A 15,950-nucleotide genomic window follows, 5' to 3' on the forward strand; every position below is an offset into this window, starting at 1 on the left:
CACAGATTGACAACTTTGACCTCAGTCCAAACAGCAAAACAAGCTACCTGCCAGGTGAGATCAATCACTGTGTCTCTGGAACACTCACACACTGCAGTGGTCTTTGGAAATTTAAGTGAAATAATGATTATGTCAAAGCAAATATTAGGTGAGTAGATTTTTTTTTTATTTGATTGTGTGTAGGCAGATGAGATTATTGCACATTAATTATTTTTCATGTTTGAAGTAGAACCAGATTTAAACAATTTCTGGTTTCATAAGGCCCTTTGGAGTTCTAAAAACCATCATAAAAATGAATTTATTCATTACTTCTTGAAGGCTATAAAATGCTCTTATTTATTACCTATGGTAGTGAGACCTTGTCTCAGGCTGTAGGTGCCTCTGGGGCAGGGCACAGGCTGACTCCCGAGACTCTCTCTGGGACAAACATAGCCAGCAGGGCAAGGCACTGGACTGGAGTCCCCTGCAGAGCCCCCCCTGGTGAAAGTGGGACCCAGGGACCTGCAGAGGAACCCAGGAGGACAAGGATGACATTCTTTCTGTCCTGATAAATCCTGGAACCATCCTGGCAAAGACACATAAAGAGGGAAAACGTCTTCAGAAAGGGCATGAGAAATTAAAGTTGGTTTGCTGACCGGAGCTCAGCACTTGTTGTTTACCATGTTGGCATGGTTTGCAGTCATCTATGCTTTTTCCTCCAGTCTCATTTCGGAAGGAGCCAGCTGGGCAGGGGGAGGGGACATAAGTCCCCTCTGTGCAGAAGTGGCCTGTAGGACAAACTCCTCCAGACACGTTTGATATTGGAGTGGAAGACTGAGACCCTTCTAGACAGTAGAAACCTGAGGGAGCAACACTTCAATGAAATGTTTATAAAGCTGCACTCTCAAATGAAAAAGGGACGGGCTCCAGAGAAGCATAATTAAATCCTCAGTTTAGCATCTGACCTGGGAGACATGGTCCAGAGACAGCAGAGAGGCCACTTTCTGAGCAGTAGAAGCCTGGACTGCAGCTATGACACTGAGACTTATCCACAAGCCCACTCTTCTCACTGTCAAAACATGTGAGGCTTTAAACAGACTAAGCAGCAGTAGTTGTCAAGTGCTTCATGTCATTTAGACGTTAATTGCTCAGTACTACTACACTGAGGACACCTCCATGCCACTGTGTCAAATAATCTAAAGGATAACAACCAACATTACAGCTCATGTTTCATCCAACTGTTTCATACTAATTAACATTAAGGTGAATATAGTTCACTGCCTCCTTGAATTTGAAACGTATTTTAAAAAGAAATTAGACAAATGGCTGCATAGAGAACAATTCTTAACCAAGAGTTCAATTGCTGCATTATCTCGTTAATATTGTGGTCTGCAGATGTAGACAAGTTTAGTGTGTCAACCTGAATGTTCCTTTAGGGCATGGCTCAGGTACAGAAGTCCCCACAGAGCAGGAGAAGCCAGGAGGACAGAGAAATCCTGTCACACTGTCGAGTGGAGATGGTGTGAAGGCTCCCCCAACGCAAACAAACCCTGCGACACACGGCCCACTTGGGGAGGTCCTCCCTTCAAACAAATAGCATTCGAGCAAGAATTTTATCACCCCATCAACAAAGAAGACATTCATATTAATAGTTTCTGTAATTTATGACCAGACATATACAGCAGCTGTCTCTATCGTATATATCTGTGGGAAATGCATTAAAAGTAAGGGGAAGAGAAGAAAATGAACAGCACCTTTTCCTTTACAGTACATCCCAGGGTCACATTGTGAGCACTGCCATTCCTCAAAAAGTCCTGACACGTTTCCGTATGTCCCGGCTGGACAGGGACGTTGATTTGCTGATCCTTCAGGACAATAAAACCCTCTCCCACATAGATGCGGAAGGGTCATTCCTGGTGTGTAGATGAAACACAAAGTACATTTATGTGCAGAACTGCTATATTTTCTTGTAATTCACTGATTTGTCAACCCTGTTTTACCTCGATGCTGACAATAGGAACCAGCAGGACATGTCTCACAGCTGCCCTGGCCTTGTCTGTGCTGGTAGCTGCCTGGGAGGCAGGATGTCTGGTTGACACTGCCCTGAAGCGTTAAAGTCGTATTTGTCAGACTTAATTTCAGAATAATAACACGTTTTATTATGAAACAACAAAAACAGTGGGGACTGAGGACGACTCAGTAAGGGGAGAGGAGGGAGATGGACGAGAAAGCAGGACGCACACAACTATTGGCTGATTGTCTTCAGTAATGCATTTGCCATGACAGAGCGAACTCTCAGCTGAGAGGGGGCCTCACGTACACTATTCTGTGAGGATGACTGACAATAGCTTTAGGACTAGTACTAGATCACTGACCTTCTCACAACTATGTCCTACAGAGCACAAATGTTGTTGTGGTGTCTCTGAGCCCTGTCCTTCAGGACAGTAGTAACCTTCTGCACACCGGCCACTTGGCTCAGCCTTTCCTCTCTGGTCGCAGTAGTGACCTGCAGGACACAGCTGGCAAGACTCGACTGTAGACCCACCAATGAAACCTGTTTAAAGTTAAACATGAATACAACATTATTGCATAAACTGTAATATTTTCCAAACTTGTTTTATGTATTATCTTTGAACCTACGTGTTCACATGTGTTGGCCAGGAATGAAAAAAATCAACACACCTCTCTACAAGCTGAGTCAATACCTATTCCCTCATCAGTTTCTAATTCATAACCATACAAAGGAGCAATAGTACATTTTAATAGGATTCAAGTTGTCAGCCGCAAGACAAGAATACAATTACACGATTAAGCTACTTTGTAACTGAAATTATTCATAGGCGCCCAAGGGAGGGAAAAGGCCTTCTCACATTTCTTTGCATGACTGAGCTGCAAAGATATACACGAGTTCCAACGAGGACATAAGGGAGAAAAACTGACAGGGTGAGCAACATTGAGGATTAGGTGTTGTACTGCTCGCTTAGTATTGTGTCTGATTACCAGTTCATCATTAATTCATGAACAAAAACAGGCGAGGGGATCACTGACTCATCTCTCTTATGAAAGGAAGAAAATACATGCACCACACTGTTTTCTGTTTATAACCTTAATGTTTACACATTAGAATCATAAAAAGGTATAATCATAAAAGAACACTAAAAAAGAAGTCATATTCAAAAAAAGAAAAAAAAGAAAAAACAGTTTCTCACTCTTTATGGTTCCAACGGGGCAAGGCTGAGGAAGAAGAGCTCCAAGAGGGCAGTAATGTCCAGTGGGGCAAGGGCTAGCATGAGGGTCTAGAGAGCCTTTAGGGCAGTAATATCCTGCAGCACAGGGCCCTGCTGGGGCATCCAGACCAGTTTGGTTACAATAAGAGCCAGCCTCACAGGGCTGTGGATGGGCAGAGCCCACGGGACAATAAAACCCTGAAAATAGCAAAAACAAAAGTATCACTACAATAATCAACATCAGCAAAAGAAGTACACAGACTCCCCCCAGAGAAAGAGGATTTTCTCAAACTTTCTTCACACACTTTTAGTTTCATCTCTTCTCGTTACTGCTAACTCATCAGTTGTTTTATGTTTCAGGGGCAGTGATTTAAATCATTCCCTTGGGGTGTTGTTTTTTATTACTACTTTTTTTAAACTACAGTAACAAGCAAACATCTAAAGCTACTCGAAGGGGTTTCCAACTCAAAATTTCATGATTAAGTTCTTAAAATAGTGGGATTTATTTTTTGAAACATGCTCATTTGCAGGGAGAGCTTCACTCCATCTGCTTATACAGTGTGCTGCCCTGACTTTGTTGTACTTCAAACTTCAACGCTTTTATGTATAACACTGGGGGACACAATTTTTGTTGAGTCATGTCTGACGGCTTTTACTTAACTAATTTTTGGGTGCGGAATCCAAAACTGATCTCAGTTTTTCTCTATCGCGTCAAGTTTTTAAACTATAAAATCCCTGTTGTCTTAAAAAGAGAGAAAAATACTTTACTTAACAGATATGTGCTTGTTTTATAAAAGTCTTAAAATTTTGACATACACTGAAATATGAAAGAAACAGGCATGACTTCAATGTTGATTTAACACTGTTATGTTTTTACAAAGGGTATGGCTACTGGAGGATCTACAGGAGTAGACATGGTCTGGAACAAAAGAAATACATATGTAAATGAAATACTAAGAGGGAGTAGTTACAAGCTTTTGAAAACTGAAAAACAGCATAAAACAAAATTTTAAATGGTGTGCCCATGGTTACAGGTTAAGAGAAAAGCCAGTTCAAATCCTCTTAATTCTTACTATGCAAGCTTTCTGTTTGCAGATATTGATAGTACTGACCTACTGGGAGCTGCACACACTTCTCACTGCACTGTCTCAATTGTGACTGCACAAACAAGCTACCACTAGCTAGCTGTAGATGAGTGCAATCGTAATCAGCTGGCAAGTCTTACTGCAGCTAATCAGTGGAATTTTGCTGATCTGGAGAATAAGCTGTGGAGAAAAAACTTGTGCAATTTTGGAATCACCATGACAATTTTAGTTTTAATCAGCATAAAAATCTAACTCAACAATTTTTTTTCAAATTGTTCCCCAGTGAAATTCTTACTCTTTTACATGAACCAATGTAACAAAAGGAAAACATAAAGGAAACTTCTGCTCATTCTATCAACCCTTCACAGCCTTATTCTGGATGTGTGTTTAAGCCGGAGTCTACCAGACACACTGGACAGATCAAAATGAATCAATCACATGTCAGAGCAAACTCAAGTGAGTAGGCCCTCCATGTCAAAAGCAGGAAAGACAATTTGCCTGAGGGGATGAACAGAGTATCACATCATACACAGAAGTTCACTGTCAGGGTGTCTACCCACCTCTGGGGCATATATCTCCACTGTAGGTGGAACACGCATAATGTGGGCTCCCGAAACATGGTGATAAGTGAGTCACGATATGGTCTGAATCTCCCTTTGGCGATGTTACCTCCTCACTGCAGCTAACATCGCTCCCTATTATAGAACATGGCAGATAAAGCATAAAAGATGTCTCGCTTAATATCTTTGTCTTGCAGACAGGAAACAAAAAAGGAGCCATTTAATCTTTCTACAAGCTGATTTCACAGTTTTGACTGCACATGAAACGACATCTTTTGCGATGTAGCTCTGTGAGGCAATGATTAATCGTAGAATACTTACAGAGAAGGTCAAACTGAATAGCTGCTTTCTTGTGAGACATTTATCACGACATGTAAGGCTCTGAATGCGAGTTAAAGGGTTTGAAGAAATTGATGTACTGCCCTTTCAGGGGAAGCATTTATTGTGTTATTACAGAGTCAAGAAAGTCATATTTTACCAGAATTACTGGAGCTGTTGAAGCAGGGCAGATTGTGCAACCAGAAGGCGGTGCTTGTCTTAGTGGCATAAACCTCCAGTATTTCACAGAGACAGCTGAACAGGGAGGAGTTGGCCCGAGGAGTGGGGCTGTCAGCTCCACCAGAACAAAAGTACCCAGCAAAACACAAACCTGGCAAATGAAAATATTAGCTCAAAAGTTGCAAGCATGGGATGTTGGCCCTCTAATCAAACATGAATTATCATTTTGTTTATTCATATTCATAATTCAGATCCCCAGAAAAGGTGGTTTGGGCTGAAATTCAAAATGTGTAACCCTTGTAATGAGATGTGCATAACTAAAAACATGTAATTAGATGCAGTTTGTTGCATGAAAAATTAAATGTTTTGGATTGTACAATTGGCTACCTATACTCATCCGGCAATGCTAGATCTGACTGACCCTGACTAACTGGAAACCTGGTGAAATCCCCCACCTGTGGGCTGTGAGCTACCAGGACTCAGGCAGTATTTCCCAGGGGGGCACATTTGGCAGTCAGAGGGGGAGGAAGCTCCAGGCATTGGGAGGAAGCTGCCAACAGGACAGGGTTTGGGTGACCCACTACTTGTAGGACAGAAGTACCCCACTGGACACACATCTCCAAAAAGCTTCATGACAGGAGAGGGCTCGGTGGAACCCAGGGTACAAAAATGTCCTGTAGCAGACAGTAGAGTTAGTCATTTCACTGAGATCAGTGCACATTTGCTGCTGAATGGTAAGAAAACCATGGTATGTAAAGAGAAGTTCGGCTTAAGCAGTAAGGCTAAATCTACTTCTAAAGCTTTAATGTCTGAAATCATTTCCTGTGGCGATGAAAAAATGACAGACCTTGACTGCAGGGTCCAGTTGGCTCCATCAGAGCGCTGCTGTTACAGAAGAAGCCAGAGGGGCAGGGGGAGCAGTCCATCAGGGAGGTCATGCCTGCTGATGGCCCTACACTGCCCATTGGACACGGGTTTGGAACAGATGATCCCTCCATACAGTAAAAACCTAAGCAGGATGGTGTGATTAGCTTTAGTTCACCTTTCTTCTTTATTTAGAGTCTGTCTTGTATTTTCTGATTACCTGGTGGGCAGGTGTTACAAGTAGACTGTCCAGATGAAGGCTGAAAAGTTCCAGGGCCACAGATGGTCGGCTCGGCACTACCAATTGGGCATGCAAAGCCAGATGGGCACTGATATTCTGAAGTAGTCAGAGAAAAAAAGACCTGTCATCTGATGCCTCTTTGTTTCCAATGACAAAAAAAACCTGTGCACATCAAATAGGTATATCACTCATAATATTGATCAATTTCAAGACATTTTTGAGGTAAATCGTGCTTTGAAAGCATGATTGTTGTGCTTCTCCATGCCCAGTATGGGGCTGGGAAAGGAAAGGAAATGAGAGAGTGTGTGACGCTGAGCAGTATTAGCCCTGTGAGACGATCCCGTGGGAGGCGAGAAGAGCAGAAAGGCCTAGCAGCAGGTACTCTGACTCTGACAGCTACGAGCTGCAGACGCTTTATGGGTTCTGAGCCATTTTACGCTCAAATTAGCTTAAGATCTACGCTATAAAAGAGAAAATGGGCGACCTTTATAGAATTAGTGGGTGAGCACGTACAGGAGAGGAGGGGGAAAGCCTGTTTGAGGTATAAAATACCCCCATATGCTGCACATAAGCATGAACTGACAGTGTGTTAATATACATAAACAGGGATAGTTTAAGGCTAACTACACTTAGATATCTTGAAATAAATGCATACACTTGTGCACAAATAGAAAGGATAAGAACTGAGGAACCCCTTCAGCTCCCTTTTTCTAGTGCTTTTGCACTTCTGATTAGCTGCATGGTCTACCAAATAGCTCTTAGTGGCTATTGTGGTCAAACATCATTGCTACCTGCAACAGATGCAGGTCATGTTTGAAAGCTGAACAAACTGGCTCTGTCCATCCTGCCTACCTGTGAGGGAAAGAATTATAAGAGGCAACACAGGGTCAGGGCAAAAAGTCTGTTTGGGCTGGAGCTCAAAGGTGCCAGGCTTGGCTAGAAGCTCTGCATGCCCCCTTCTCCTCCAACCTCCTGAGGGAAAGTTGGGCAGGACAAAGGCAGATGGAGCGTTTTCTCTTAACTTTGCTTTGGCTCTCATCCGCTGTCATTTCTCCTCATCCAAAGCCACAGACTTATTTTAACTACACTATCTGACATCGCCTTTTCCATCTTCCACAAACTCTGTACACGCACTGCCAGTTCCCCCAGTAATAGGATCGTTGATCATGTTATAAACTCTCTCCATCCTACTTCTACCAAGAAAACCCTCAGTTTCATTTTTTGTTGTTAGGTTTTTGGTGCCAAACTTTTTTTTCCTCCCATGAACTACCTCCATTGAGCCCTCAGAGACCTCTGTAAACTTAAACGATCAACACACTTAAAGGATCGAATTAAATAATAAGAAGGCTTATGTATTATCCTTAAGTTTTTTTTTTATCTTTTAATTTTCTTTTTGATTGGATAACCTTTAAGTGTTGTACTACCTTATTCTGCTTTATTTTTCTATAATACACCAGAGTTGAAAACGTTACTTATTTCTCTCATTTATTTCTTGTCTTTTTTGCAATCTAAAAAAATATGTGACAGTGTTTCCTAAACATTTTGTTTTATTTCAGCAATATGCATGAATATGGGATAAAAGTGTCAGTTCTTTTCTGTCCAAGTGAAGCACCCAGTGCTTATATTTAAAGTCCTATTGAATGATATCAGATTACAGTTATCATCACTGCAAAGAAGATGGGTCAAAGTTTACAGGCAGGTTAAGAGGCAAAAAAAAGGAAAGACATCAAATGTGGCAGGAGAAAACTACAAATTGTGACAACATTTTTTAGGGGAATAAAGCTGTCCCGATGTTTTTTTTTTTTTAACTTAAAGGATTCCTTTATGGGTTACGCAAGGTTTTGACTACTTTCTTTCTTTCTTTCTTTCTTTCTTTCTTTCTTTCTTTCTTTCTTTCTTTCTTTCTTTCTTTCTTTCTTTCTTTCTTTCTTTCTTTCTTTCTTTCTTTCTTTCTTTCTTTCTTTCTTTCTTTCTTTCTTTCTTTCTTTCTTTCTTTCTTTCTTTCTTTCTTTCTCTTGATCAGACTACACAGTACAACTATATGTTTAATATCATCAAAGCTCTCAGCTATGAGGATGTTTTGCCCAGTGAGCTAAACAGGTGTGAAAACTTCCCACATTCTTGAGCCAAATAAAGACTTTGGAAAACAGTTTTATTTTTATAAATGTATTGTGTCACTAACTTTATTCGTGAATTTCTATGCTCTTGAAAGACTGACATTAAAGGGCTACTTGATTTTTTAAACGTAAAAGAAGTACATATTGAGTTTGCTGAAACTGCTAGTTGTCAAGAAATGTAATGTCATTGTTGTAATCTTTTTAAGGTATTTTTGAGGTTCTTTGTTTATGTGAAAGTACACAATCTCAATCACGCTTGACACCATCTTTATAATGAAGAGCAGAGGCTTGGTCACCTCAGCCAGCCTTATCATGTAAGTAACAATCTGCAGAAAGCAGACTCACTGTACGTGACCAGACACTGCTTTGAAAAAAAAGAGCATGTTGAAGTGCACAGACTACAGTGGATAAACCCGGGGTGACCCCTGATGATGTGTACTCTACCTGGCTGATGTCCAGACACTGATCCCTGTGGACAGTACCACCCCGGGGGACAGAGGAGGTCAGCAGAGGTCTGAGCCCACATTGGGCAGTAAGTACCGGCGTAGCAAGCTTCACAGTCAGCCTCAGACTCAGCTGCAGACCTCCCAGAGAAAGTACCTATTTAAAGAAGACAAATTATCATGGGTGTAAAAAACAACAACCACTTGACTTCTTTTTTTGTTTTCTTTTTCTCACACAGACAGAGAAAAGGGAGAAGTATCATGGCATGTTCAGGAGCTGTAGATAGCTCCATTTGTCCGCTTGGTTAAGTAGCTAGCTGACCATTATGACAGTTTTATTGGAGTGCCATTAGGTTTTACAACCGCCTTTGGAGTTCTGGATACATTAAGCTATTATACTGTACCTCTGAGGGCCTTGTGGCACTGAACAATATCTTAAGAAGCAGTGTAATAAAAATGTAAGAGGTCAGAGGCATAGCTCAAACCAAAAAATGAAAGGAAACACTTTCACTTCAAGATCATGTCAAATAGAAACAGAAACAATTTCTCCTCCTTTCATGGCTTTATGCTGACATGTTAGTTTTCTACCTGGAGGACAGGGGCTTGGCTTTGCACTCCCTTCAGGACAATAGTGGCCTGCAGGACAAACATCACCGTGGAACTGACCCTGGGTTGAATCATCAGGAAGTGGGGACGGTGATGTGGTATCTCCTGTAACTGAGACGATAGACCTTTATTTGATGTCATTACTTATTAGGTTAGGAAGTGGACTGAAAGGCCGGAGGCATCTCCGCCATCTCAGGGAGGAAGAAATCTACCAAGTAAAAGTGATTGGGACTGGTAAATGTTCTGTAGAGACCCTCTCAGCTATGAAGGCAAAGGCCATAAAATGGTATATAAAAACAGCAGAGCATGAAGATAAAATGGTGTATAACACAGATTTTTTTTTACACAGGACTTACTGTAAATTAACTAGCTGTAGATTCTGTAAACCATTTACAAACCCCAAATCATGGCCAAAAACTATTAAAAAATTACACTTTCTGAGTGACATTACCCCGTGGTGTCGCTGTGTTTGATCCCTGTGTGCAGTAGAAACCTGGTTTGCAGAGCCCAGATGGAGCTGAGAGGCCAATACCAGCACAGTAATGGCCAGTCAAGCAGGGCTGACACACTTCCTTTGAAACTGCCCCTGAAAAACCCAAACAGTTACTCATTTCTTTGATGCAGAAGCACAAAATCAGGATCAAGTGAAATATTTCCACTTCACTCACTTCTAGCGAGTGTTTTCTGATGTAGCAAAAGAGGGGATTTCATCAATGGTTACAAAAGTTCACACTTTACACAATTAATAAGTCCACTTAAGTCAGCCTATTATGTGTAAATGTCACCAGCAGTGTATCTGTGTAATTGTTCAGTGTTATGTGTCACCGTTGATGGAGCTGAAGGTGCCTGCAGGGCAGGGAACCATGTAGCTGGTACCCTGGGGGCAGTAAGACCCTGGAGAGCATCTGCCTCCTGTCGGGCCCTCCTCTGGCTGGGCAGATTCAGAACCATGGATACAGAGGTAACTAGGAAAGGAGAGATGATGAGAACAGAGTGAGAGGAAGAGGATGCAGGATGTAAAGAGATATACAGTGGTGGCCAAAACTGATAGAAAACTAATCATATTTAAGAGGTTTCTGTTGTTTTGATGATTAAAATCTAATTACCCGTAAGGGAATTATTGTTATTATTATTATTATTTTTTTTTATTGAATTGAAATACCCATAAAAAAACGACATATTTGAGTGATTCTATAAATGAGTGTACATTTTAAGTCCATGGAGTATACATATCAGTTTTTTTGATTTCAAGCAATGAACATTTTTACAATGGGTCATTTGGGTGATATTTCACCTTTTATAATACAGAAAGTTAACAGGTTCTATAATTAATTTAGCATAAAATGCAAATCATGTATTGGAATTTGCAGTTTTTATGCTGTCTGATTTCTCAATTGTTAAGTTTTCTCCCCAAAATTAACACTACAATAGTTTGTGTATATCATTTTCAGCATTTTTTTTTCAAAATAATAGTTGTAATATAATAATAGTTTGTTTTAAAAACCTATTTAGATAATTTATATTGATCAAATAATTAATTTTGTGTGTGTCCGAGAAATCTGTGTCACCTGTGTTACCCATTAAAAAAAAAAAAATTATAGTATATATATAAGAAATGTTTTTCTCCAGAGTCACATGACCCAAATTATTCGAAATCACATCACAAAGTGTGGCATGTTTTAATCCCTCCTCATTAATATTTCATCAGAATGATTGTCTGTACATGGTGCACATTAATTTTTTGGTCAACTGTGTTATCAATATTTTCTGGTGCACTTACAATAGATGTTATAAAGACCAAAATGTAAAGAAAATGCACTGAAATATGAGGTGATGGAGGTCAGGTTGTGGCATTTTCAAGATCTGTAGTCAGCACAAAGGCCCAAAAATGGAGAATGACAACTGTGTTAGCCACCACAAAATTTAGTGTTGTGGAGACGGGTTCCTCTCTTCTTGTCCGGTCAAATGTGCTACCATGTCGACAGTGGTACTATCTGCTGTCAACTGTGTTATATGTGATTTTTGTGCCCTAATTCTTTTAGATTTTGGCTAAACTGTGAGATAAATGATGGGGAGCGTTTCTAGGGAGCATAGTCTTACATTACAGTGTTGAATTACTCTAATTCAGTATAATGTGGATTTATTTTGAAAAAATAATCACAACTTTCGTCCATAACAGTTGATAAAATAATGCACATTTTTTTAATACCTAAATATCTAAGAATTCATCAGAGCTTGTGCTTGCTATTAAATGAATTGAGTACATTCCAGGTACATACTTTGCAAAAATACAAATAGAATATTAAGCAAAAAAGCATTTTTTTCACTTTTTTGTTTACATGAAATGCCATCCATCCATTTTCTAAACCGTTTATCCTGTTCAGGGTCACGGGTGGCTGGAGCCTTTCCCAGTTGTTGTTGGGTGAGAGGCGGGGTACACCCTGGACTGGTCGCCAGCCAAATCGCAGGACTGACACATAGACAGACAACCATTCACTCACATACTCACACCCAGGGACAATTTAGAGTGTTTAATTAACCTGATGAGCATGTTTTTGGACTGTTGGAGGAAGCCCATGCATGCACAGGGAGAACATGCAAACTCCACACAGAAAGGCCCACCAGCCAAGCTGGGAATCAAACCGGTGACCTCCTTGCTGTGAGGCTGCAGCGCTACCCGTTGCACCACCGTGCAGCCCTATACATGAAATGTAATCCTTATTATAGAATCACCCATTTACAAAGTTAAAAATTATGTCATTGGGCTCTATACACACATGATTCATGATCATATTTCTGAGGGGAAAAAAAAATCAATACTTTCAGATCTGCCAGGTGTTCTAACAGTTTTGGCCATCACTGATGGAGACAGAGGAAGAGATAAGGGTGTTCAAATATGGTCAAAGGAGACAGACATCACCAGGCTGTCGTATATTATAAAGTGTTTACCCAGGGGAGCATAGCCCAGTTGGGGCAGCGAGTCCAGAGGAACTGCAGTATCTCCCCGGAGGGCAGAGCTCACAGCCAGACTTACTGGACAACCCCATCTGCCGGCTGAAGGCACCAGCTGGGCATGGGAACGCTACACCAGACTGTGTTCCTGTAGATAAATGGCATGCAATATCTACAGATGGTGGAGGACTAAACATCACAGAGCAGGTTGTGAGGACCAGCCTTATTGTGATTATGCTCCATAATGTCCATTTGTATAATTAGAAAGCCATTTACTGTAACAGCCACTTATTCTGGAGTACACACAGAACAACAGCCACATCAAACAACATGCGATCCAATACTGGACCAGTATTAGCTAATAAATCAATCTCACTGAGCCTGCAGCATCGCTGGTATACAACATGTTTCTGCGTGATTGAACATGATGTGATTACACTTAAGCACAATGTGTGTATGGCGTGTTAGCCTTTGCTATCCTACCTGGTGGGCAGTAGTGTCCTTTGGGACATAGCGTGGGAGTATGAGTCCCAGACAAATACCCTGTCACTGCATCCACAGATCCAGCACAGTAAAATCCTGCTGGGCATTTAACACACTCTGCCTGTGGAGGAGTAAATTAAAGACATAAATTTGTTTCTGCACAGTACAAAAGCTCAATTATAAATACAGATGTCCACTTACATCAGCTGACATGAGCACTTTAGATGTTTATGAACACAGTTTGCACTGGTGTTAAAAACTGTGGGACAGCTGGAGCATTATTTCTCTGCTTGCAGGAGGGCTTTAACTTTCTCCTGGATGCTGATATTACTCAGCTTCACGATACATTCACATCCCATCTACAGTTAGTCAATAGCTTCATTTCAGCTCCTGAGAATATTTTTCTGTATCCAGTGTATCAAACTTTAAGTTATTAGATAGCCAAACAGTTACTAAAGGTTATTTGTGTAGCATTAAATGGTGCCTTCATCTTTGCATTGGGACAGTTAGACAAATGACATTAGCAGTACACTCTTTTGCATCATCTTCCCCACCTGTCCAGGTAAATCTTGATAAGTCCCTGGCAGGCAGGGCACCTGTCTATGAGTTCCAGGTGGACACATGCTTCCAGGCGGGCAGGGTATGGATGCCTCCTTGCTGCCGTTACCTTTGCCAGGGCAGTATGAGCCAGCTGGGCACATATAAGAAGGGAAAGAGAGCCCTCTGGTGGTACACAGGAATCCTACAATTCAAAAAGAACAATGTTAAGCAGCTGTTGTGTGGACAGATTATCTCCTGTTGGGTCAAGTTATGGAAAGAATTGTAAGATGTAATATTTACACAAGAAGAAAAAAGGTCCCAACCTGGAAGACAAAGGAGGCAGTCAAGAAGTTTAGTGTTGAGGGTTTTGTTGCTGTAATATCCAACGGGGCAGGGCAGGGGCGCCGAGGAACCCTGGGTACAGTAATGACCTGAAGGACATCTTTCACCTGTCTTCCCTTTGTCCTGTGGTGTGGGAGACCAGGCCCCAGAGAGGCAGTAGTACCCTGCATCACACTGACCTGATGCAACACCCTTTCCAGGGGCTGCACAGAAGAAGCCTGGTTTGAAGATGACAGGAGAGTGAAACTAAGATGAATGTAGAATTACCCCACAGAGCAATTAACAAGAAACATACCTGGGACCAATATTAATCCAAGCAAAGATGAAGAATATGTTTGCTTTTAACATCAAGGCTGTTTCAGACACTCACTCAGCTACTTAACCTTGTAAGCTTGTAATAACATTGTTAGCTAAAAATGGTGTGTGACCTGGAGGGCAGGGCATGCAGTCCTGGGGTTTTGCCATCCGTGTGTAGGGGTTGATGGATCCGACTGGACACGGGAACTGGTGCTTGGACCATGTCCCAGACGGGCAGTAATAACCCACTGGACACTCGTAACTTCCAGATAGAGAGCCATTACTCTTGCCAGGGCAGTAATAACTACACAGACAACAAGGAAGGAATAAATTAGCTCTTGGCTGCTGCTGGTGGCAATGAAGCATGAAAGCACTTGTGTTTGTGAGTGGTTATATGTCTGTAAGGCAGAGGAAAATGTGCATAATTATTACTTCTTAGGCAATCAATCCTGGTTATACAGTATGTGAAAATGTGCATTTGTTTACAGTGCAAAGTGACTGTGCATGGCTGATAAGCTCGTTACCCTGGGGGACAGTCGCTGCAGCTGGCTTGGCCGTCGTCTGTGCTGATGGTTCCCAGGGGGCATTGCTGAGGAGCCACCGAACCCTTGGAACAGTAATAACCTGGTTGGGCAAAGACAAGAGTCATGAAAGGGATGCACACTCAAGCACACGCATAGAGACATGCATGAACCACATGGGAGGAGGGTTCGATTTCCAGTGTGAAAAGAGCAGCTACTAATGTTTAGCCCCATTAAGTGGAAACAATAATATGTTCACCTGCTCACTGAGGTATCTCTCTGTTAATGTACACTTTCAACTCAGCTCTCTGTTTCAAAAATACAATTATCTTTCAATGCCAAGTAACATTTCTTCTTCATCAAAAGCTGCCTGTTTGAATACCTCATTGTTATTTTTCCTGAAACTTGCCTTTACATTTCTTTCTATAGATACATTTCTCTATCACTGGAACACTGTAATTTAGAAATTAAAATGTCTGCATTCTGGGGAAACGATAAACCTTTAGGGCAAGGTCCTCCTCGGCTGTCCCTCAGAGGAGGATCAGGACGATCTGCACCCTCCACACAGAAGAAACCGCCCTGGCATTCTCCTGAAGGTGCTGAGAGACCAACAGAATCACAATAGAAACCAGGGAGGCATGGCTGACAATCCTTCTGAGATATTAAAGAAGAGGAAGAGAGAAAAACAGAGCAATACAGAGAGGGACAGAGAAGGGAATGAAGAGGGCATAAGATGTTGGAAACAGAGACCACTCTTTGTTTCAGCATTGATTTGGGATTAGGTATTGATTGGCTGCCACAACAGAACACTATATGTTACTGTGTGTTGTGCTCTGAGCTGATGTAGCAGCACTGCTGATTATTAATGTGTTTTGAGAATAGAACGATAGACATCAATATGATGCTGTCTGCAGAGCCATTGTTCAATGCAGCTGTCATATACAAAAACAAATGAAATTAACTGGAGCTGATTATTCAGCTGGCTTTTGCAATGATCCAAACAGATAAATTGTATTTTTTCAATTTGTGCAACTATGTATTTGATGTCTATTGAACTGCAGAACCTCTGAAGTTAGAAAGATTGGAATATATAGTCGTTTAAATTCATTAAAAAGGATTTCTTCATGGTTTAATTTTGAGGAGAGAGTCTTCCCTCTCAATCATTGTCAGGAAGACATGTGAGTGCAACACAGAG

General features: G+C 41.3%; 2 protein-coding genes across 2 annotated transcripts in view; both read right to left on the bottom strand.

The window, feature by feature from the left end:
• Window positions 1-6,291, bottom strand: part of LOC141798463 (uncharacterized) — a 31,628-nt gene extending 25,337 nt beyond the window's left edge. Inside the window, exons 1-12 of the mRNA XM_074680425.1 lie at window positions 6,197-6,291; window positions 5,805-6,023; window positions 5,330-5,500; window positions 4,852-4,986; window positions 3,189-3,404; window positions 2,355-2,533; window positions 1,980-2,082; window positions 1,734-1,892; window positions 1,400-1,562; window positions 945-1,048; window positions 660-839; window positions 344-565 (exon numbers count right to left, since the gene is read on the bottom strand). Coding sequence (XP_074536526.1) covers window positions 344-565; window positions 660-839; window positions 945-1,048; window positions 1,400-1,562; window positions 1,734-1,892; window positions 1,980-2,082; window positions 2,355-2,533; window positions 3,189-3,404; window positions 4,852-4,986; window positions 5,330-5,500; window positions 5,805-6,023; window positions 6,197-6,287 — 1,942 coding nt within the window. The 5' untranslated portion in view covers window positions 6,288-6,291. The remainder of the gene's footprint in view (window positions 1-343; window positions 566-659; window positions 840-944; window positions 1,049-1,399; window positions 1,563-1,733; window positions 1,893-1,979; window positions 2,083-2,354; window positions 2,534-3,188; window positions 3,405-4,851; window positions 4,987-5,329; window positions 5,501-5,804; window positions 6,024-6,196) is intronic.
• A 113-nt stretch (window positions 6,292-6,404) lies between these two features.
• LOC141797844 (uncharacterized) lies at window positions 6,405-15,694 on the bottom strand. Its single transcript, XM_074679527.1, has 13 exons — window positions 15,673-15,694; window positions 15,256-15,354; window positions 14,759-14,858; window positions 14,366-14,538; window positions 13,919-14,155; window positions 13,610-13,797; window positions 13,056-13,176; window positions 12,570-12,720; window positions 10,446-10,585; window positions 10,072-10,206; window positions 9,603-9,731; window positions 9,016-9,171; window positions 6,405-6,550 (listed from the first exon to the last, which is right to left on the bottom strand). Exons 1-13 carry the CDS (start codon window positions 15,692-15,694, stop codon window positions 6,405-6,407), a joined length of 1,797 nt encoding a protein of 598 aa, XP_074535628.1.
• Between the last annotated feature and the right edge of the window lie 256 nt (window positions 15,695-15,950).

Source organism: Halichoeres trimaculatus, unplaced genomic scaffold, assembly GCF_033239565.1.
Source record: "Halichoeres trimaculatus isolate MK-OKI-2021-1 unplaced genomic scaffold, fHalTri1.1 fHalTri1_scaffold_9, whole genome shotgun sequence".
In the NCBI taxonomy this organism is placed as follows: Eukaryota; Metazoa; Chordata; class Actinopteri; order Labriformes; family Labridae; genus Halichoeres; species Halichoeres trimaculatus.